General features: G+C 38.3%; 1 protein-coding gene across 1 annotated transcript in view; it reads right to left on the minus strand.

Moving 5' to 3' along the window:
• Nucleotides 1-334: 334 nt before the first annotated feature.
• Nucleotides 335-6662, minus strand: part of LOC107668800 (WD repeat- and FYVE domain-containing protein 4-like) — a 46656-nt gene continuing 40328 nt past the window's right edge. The window contains exons 55-62 of the mRNA XM_016460791.1: nt 6172-6304; nt 4934-5091; nt 4596-4754; nt 4286-4465; nt 3037-3219; nt 2491-2587; nt 1696-1816; nt 335-992 (exon numbers count right to left, since the gene is read on the minus strand). Coding sequence (XP_016316277.1) covers nt 926-992; nt 1696-1816; nt 2491-2587; nt 3037-3219; nt 4286-4465; nt 4596-4754; nt 4934-5091; nt 6172-6304 — 1098 coding nt within the window. The 3' untranslated portion in view covers nt 335-925. The remainder of the gene's footprint in view (nt 993-1695; nt 1817-2490; nt 2588-3036; nt 3220-4285; nt 4466-4595; nt 4755-4933; nt 5092-6171; nt 6305-6662) is intronic.

A 6662-nucleotide genomic window follows, 5' to 3' on the forward strand; every position in this document is an offset into this window, starting at 1 on the left:
CTTGAGCATAAGATAATTCTTTCACATACACTTAAAATATTAACAACCGCAAATTTATAGGTAAATTTAAGTGTTAGCAATAATAATTCTTTACACAGTCAAAACAGCACATCACTGTTGTTTCCTGTGTGCCATAATTTAGTGGCATTTATTTCAGAATACTTCAGATCATGGAATGCGTATAAATGCAGTTTTACAGATCCACACCCTTTATGATGGGAATCTGGGGCACATTGCCAATGGAAACTCTGACTCTAATGGGCTGAGGAGGTTGATTCAGCCCTTTAACAGTAGCATTTTCCCCGATGTTCCACACTGAGATAGCAGGACCGCATAACGAGTAAGCAATTTTATTTTGATTTAATTACAGATAGTTAAATTTAACTAATAAAATCATCTTGATATACAGTATAAACTGTATAAAAAAATCTTCCAGCATAAACCACAACTAGTAAGCAGAACCCTGCTGCTTTATAAAATACACCATTCAGTATGTCCACTGGTGTAGTTTAAAAACAAAAATATGAAATGGCACACAAGCGAATGGCTTTGAAACTCCATAAAATAAACATTACTTTGGCTTTCTGAGAGTCCAGTGAGAGAAAGAAAGCTACTATACAATAAAACCGATCCACCAAATGGGCCTTATTTTTTAAAAAATGCCATCATCTTTCATTTCTTAAATAAGCAGTGTTGTGTTTCCGGCCCTGGCCAGCGAGCCTCACCCAGTCCAAGAAAGAATGCGTCATCCCTGTAATTCACCAGACCCAGAGTGGGTCTCCTGAAGTCAGCAGTCCTGATGGAAGTGGTGAGAGCAAAGTGCATACGTAGGCAGCACTTAAGCTGGACTCTCCACTGGCATGTGGCTGCATTCAGCTGCAGTTACAGCCGACTTTAACGCTGACTGACGAATGATTGATTGATCCTAGCTCTCGCAGGACCAGCTGTACACCCTGCCCCAGGCATCACCGACCAGCAGTGTGCCATGCGTTCTGAAATCACATATTAAAATCACATCTTCAGGAAAAATAAAAAATAAAGACACTGCTAATCATATTGAGCTTAAAGAGAAAGTTCACCAAAAAGGAATATTCACCATGGTGTTAATGCCGTGGGCCCTTCTTCTTCTTTTTTTTTTTTTTTATAACAAAATTAGTAATTTAAAAAAGTCCTGCTCACACTTCTCTGTATAATGGCAGTGGATCACAACCAGCATCAAACTTTTTTTTTAAATACGCAAAGGTGTCACATTCAACATGTGGCATGCTTTTCGTGGGTAAGCTGGAATGAACTGTGGTGCAAATAGTCTCATGAATGCAGTCATGTACAGAAGACCAACAGCAAAGGTCAAAATTTTCATGAAATAATAAATTAAATTTCAGTTTATCGTATCGTATACCTCCAGAACATTTGGAATGTATACATTTTTTTTGTTTTTTTTTCAAGTTTGATGCTGGTCACTGCCATTATATAGACAAGCGTGAGCATGACTTTTTTTTAAGTCTCCTTTTGTCATCCAAAAAAGAAGGGTGTACATTAGAACAAACACAGGTTGAGTAAATGATGACTTAATTTTACAATTCAGGTGAACTAACCCTTTAATCCTGTACGGAATAATTTAAAACATTAGAGGATCCATTTGAAACCAGCTTTCAGACCATATTTTGGTCTGAGAGACTGGCCTTTCTTCAATACCTTGATATGCCCAGAGCCGTAATCGCAGGGTTATTTTTGCAGCGTCGACGAGAGACGGTCTGATTGCGGTTTAACTCTCGACAGAGCACCAGGTGTCTTTCCCACTTCCATGAGCTGCTGTCTAAGAAAAGCAAAAGCAAGAGTGAGATATGAGACAGAGATTATTTATGGTCAGCACGTTGCTAAATTGAGAGAAATACATCTAATATAAAGCCTTCACTGTTACAACGAGTTCCCCCAATTTAATTTAAACGTGTTGATACTTACACGCGCTGACGCTGTGCTGTAACCAATGTGTACCAAATTGGATTTGGTTATTATTGCTTTCTAAATTGCATGCCTACATCAGCAAAATTGCTCATCAGTGTTTACAGGCTGTATGTTTAATAACTTTGCCCCATAATTCCTCGCAGCTAGCCCTAATGCGTCACACAAAACAGTAGATCATTATGAACTTTTCTTTGGATCGCTCAAAAACGAACCTCCGGCTGAGCGGCTGCACCATCACACTTAAGAACAGACGTAATCCGATTTATACAGCATTTTTGAAGGATGTCTAGTATTTGGTCTGGCTATTTAATTTCAAACATTACTTGTATATTAGAAAATAACGATTCTCCTGACGTCACAAAGCACATTGTTTTCCAATATTCCAGGAGCGAGTTCCTGTTATTTCATGCTGGCCATTAAGGAAGCTCGTGGGTTATAACGGTCCTATGACCGGAGGCGAGAACAAAAGCACATATTCACGCTCTTGTTCAATTCTGCACTCAAGGTGAAGTGTATTAGTGTTACCTGCTTCCTCAGGAGCTGATGACAAAACATGCCCTTGAGACACAGAGCACTCCTCATGTCCAGGTAATTGTACTCTAGTATATTCAGTCTTCCATATCTGCAACAGAACCACACGGTTAATGAAAAAAAGAGGAGAAAAAAAAAATCGAATGCAATTGAAGCTATATTCATAAATCAAATCTGCCGGCCATTGATGTCGCAGGTCCAGGCTCCAATTGATGCCTAATTTAAGAAGCACTTTGATTTAATAACTGCTCTTACCTCATCTAAAGTGAGCACATGTAACTATTAATGCTTCTGTGGGACTTCTCAGCCAAGCCTGTGAGCCCCATTTCAATATCCCAGTTACCATATTTTAATATTTTGCAGCTATATTACCTGACTATTAAGCAGGAAACACTACAGGAAAGATTTATTGCTTAAACACCATGGTGTAGTCTTTGGAGAAGTCTTCTCATTTAAACTCTCTCATTATAAAGTTTGCTATGTGAACGCTACTCCTCATCATCTTTCAGTCAGAGGCCCGTTCTGAAGATCTGGCCGTACCCGGACGATGCCGTCGGCGCTGCCGGTGATGATCACGTTGCGGGGGTCCCACTCATACTTCTGTGTGAAACAGCAACACAGAATGTTTCCTTCAGGCCAGCAGGAAGTGTTTAAAGAGGCCAGTAGCTGCCCCTTCATGGTCCACAGGTACAAATGGGTCTCTGCGCATGACACAATCTCACCCTGAGAGAGACAGAATGGCGATTAATGATGCCCATACCAGGCAAAAGACACTGTTTTTGTTTGGGGTCAGTAATTTTTTTTTTTAATAATTCATTAAACTGATCAGAAGTGACATGAGGACTTTCACGTTGTTATAAAAAAATCTAGTTCAATTAGATGCTGTTCTTTTGAACTTTTGATTCATCAAAGAGACCGCAAAAGCTGCACAACTGTTTTCAACTGTGATAATAGGAAATGTTTCTTCAGCACCAAATCAGCATATTAGAATGATTTCTGAAGAATCATGTGAAACTGAAGACTGAAGTAAGACTGCATTCAAAAACTTATCGACCACAAACATTTGAATGGTAATGTTTCTCTCTCAGTGTCCAAGGGTTCAAACAAGCCAACATTCAAAGTTTGTCTTTACAGACAAATGTTGTTTTTCTAATTATAAAATTATAGTTCTATACATATGAATTCATAGTATGAATTTTATAAATATTTTCATTTAAATGCATCTGAATTCTATCTATTTACAGATAAATTGCAATTCTGCATCCTTTGTGCTACTAGGAATTTAACATAAATTTAAAAGGCATTCTCAATTCATATTTCATGCTTACAAGCCTGATATTTACAGTGGCCCAAAATACATTTGGACATTTAAGCAACCCGTAAAATGTATAAAGAAATAATAATAAATGGTTAAATGACTATAAATACTTTCAATTTGCTGTAATACAAATTATTTGAAGGAGGTTTGTAATTATATATCAATACTTTTCTCTTGTGTTTTTAGTTGCAGGTATGTTTCATGCTGTGTAGCAGGGGGTTTAAGCATTAAAGCAGGTCTGAAGAGAAGGATGTGCCCACCCTTCCTTCACACAGCTGGCTGAGGGGAGTTTCAGAAACCACTCTGCGGGTGCAAATGAGCCGGTATAAATGTGTCATCCAGACGGCAACACGAGCCGAATGGCCCTAACCAAATTAAATGTGCGGGAGTGAGATGGATGGAGAGAGATTTGGGAGCTGAAAAATGCAGGCTGACCTCAGAGCGTGTATGTTTTTTCTGGAGGGTACTCACGGTCAGGTCATTAATAGCCAGGGCAGACACGGCAGAGGAATGTTCTGGTAGCTGTGTGATGTAGCTGAGGTCCTCCAGGTCCCACAGGATGCAGGTCTGGTCCACAGAGCCGCTAATAATCACACTATGTGCTTCTGATGCTACCAGACACGTCACTGTGTCTGTGTGTCCATACAAGGTCTGAGATGGAAAATAAACATTTATTTATTAAAAAATGAAACAAACCTTAAAATGAATAATTTCAAAAATGCTTTGTGACACCTAAGCATGAACATGGCTGTTTAGGAATGATAACACGTGTCAGTCTGACCTGTTTGAGTCTCACGTGTTTAAGTTTGTCCTTGCTGATGGAGACGTCCCACACACAGACAACAGTGCTGGTCCCGGCTGTGATGATGGTGCTGTTGTTGGGACAGGCAACACATACAGCATCTCCCCAATCTGACACGCTCTCAAACACTGCAAAGCTCTGAACCAAATATCAAACTTTAACAGCCAACCAAAAGTAACCTTGTTAAATAATAAACAATACTTCAGATACACAGGAACAGGAAAACATCAAATAAAAAAAGAATTACTGAATGAAAAATACAAGCAGGCCCATCATGTTAATTTATTTATGGATCTAGAGAAATTATAAAAGCAAACCTTTTCAGTTGTGTAGTTCCCAAAAAAGCAGGTCTGGTCATAAGAGCCCCAGCTCAAGTATGTGTTCCACTGTGGTGGGATGAGAAGCTTGTTTTTTTCCACAACCAATACATCTTTCTCTCTACACACTATTTGGCCAACAGGCCCCAGTGTGAGCTCTATGTAGAGAAACAACAGAAAAGCAGGTTTATGCAGTGTGACATGCCATGTATATATATATTTTGTAAAGGTTTTTGATCAAATTAATGTAGACTTGCTGAAAAAAGGTATACATTTCTTTCAAAAATTAATCTTACTGATTCCAAACTTTGAAATGTTCGTGCCTATTTTACCATGTACTTTTAAAAATTAATGTCACATTGAAAACTATTGAAGAAAAGTTAAAAACATTAAATTGTGGAGAATTTGCTATTAAAATGTAAAAAAAAAAAAAAAGAGTTACTAATACTAATACTAATGGTCTTAGACTTTTACAACTCACTGTATATAAATATATGGTTATACTCTATATATTATATATTTAACCAACAATCTTGATGTTGAAATGACCCTATTTTTTGTTATTGTATCAATCTCAAAAAAAATTTAACAAGGCATTTAAGTCATTTTAACTGATCATTTTTACATTGTGAAAAATATGTTGGAACAACTGTGTCTTTAAAAAAAACTGTGTGGTCAAGAGTAGTATTCTACTTTCAAATGACCTACATATGTGAGGACACAGTCAATCTCCCTTCTCACTGACAGTAGAACAGTAACACAAATCATAATGAAGCCTGAGATGATTGCAAATTTCTCTCAAGATGCCCTTTAATTTTTTCCTTGTAGGATTTACTGATCAGAATGATAAAGTAACGCCTGATATGAGAACAAGATATTGAGTGAGAGACAATAGAGCGAGAGAGATAGAAACACAGTGAAAGAGAATCATCTAATTTTCCAGAGAGATCCTTTTGGGATATTCAGATTATTAAATAAGCCTCAGTGGCTGTATCTTCAAGTGTGGCCTAACAAATAGCAGGATCTGAATGGAACCGAGATGAGCTGTGACTGAGAAAATGAGCCTGTGAATAGTCTAGCCAGCATCTTCTGCCTCGCGGCTCCTATTGCTCCCTGTAGACGTGGCCCCATCTTGTAAAAAATAATTGAGGAATGGAATAAAATAACAAGGTGACTATGAATGATTAAATTGGGGGGGTCTCTACCACAGAGCTGTGGATGTTCATTTTAAGCAGTACCTTTAATAGCCTGGGCGGAGGGCTTGAGCTTGTCCAGTTTAAAGAAAAAGGGGGTTATCTGACTGGATACCGATGTCTCTTTCCCAGAAGCACCCTTGTGAGGTGTACGGCTAGGGTGTGGTTTGGTGAAGAGCTGAAAGCATAAAACTTCTTTTAGTATTGCATTTACAGTAGAATACAGTATCACATTAAATCATCTCATTACAGGAATCAACCTTACCAAACATTGGAAGTGTTGCATTGCATATATTAGGCAGAGATCAAGATGGCGCCGCAAATGGCAGCCAGGACGCTGAGCTCCGCGATTCTTCTATTGTTTTTGTTTGTTTGTTCTGTGTTTTGTCATTCTTCTTCTATAAGTTTTACCAGAGACAAACTCCTTAACATTAAGCAACACATCCCAGCCAATATTTTTCCGGTTTTTGATTATTCGGACGTTTTGTTGGACATTCTAGTCGGAGGTACAGCTGTGTTGTTCAAACGCGCGTGCA

Source organism: Sinocyclocheilus anshuiensis, unplaced genomic scaffold, assembly GCF_001515605.1.
Source record: "Sinocyclocheilus anshuiensis isolate Anshui unplaced genomic scaffold, SAMN03320099.WGS_v1.1 scaffold72, whole genome shotgun sequence".
NCBI lineage: Eukaryota > Metazoa > Chordata > Actinopteri > Cypriniformes > Cyprinidae > Sinocyclocheilus > Sinocyclocheilus anshuiensis.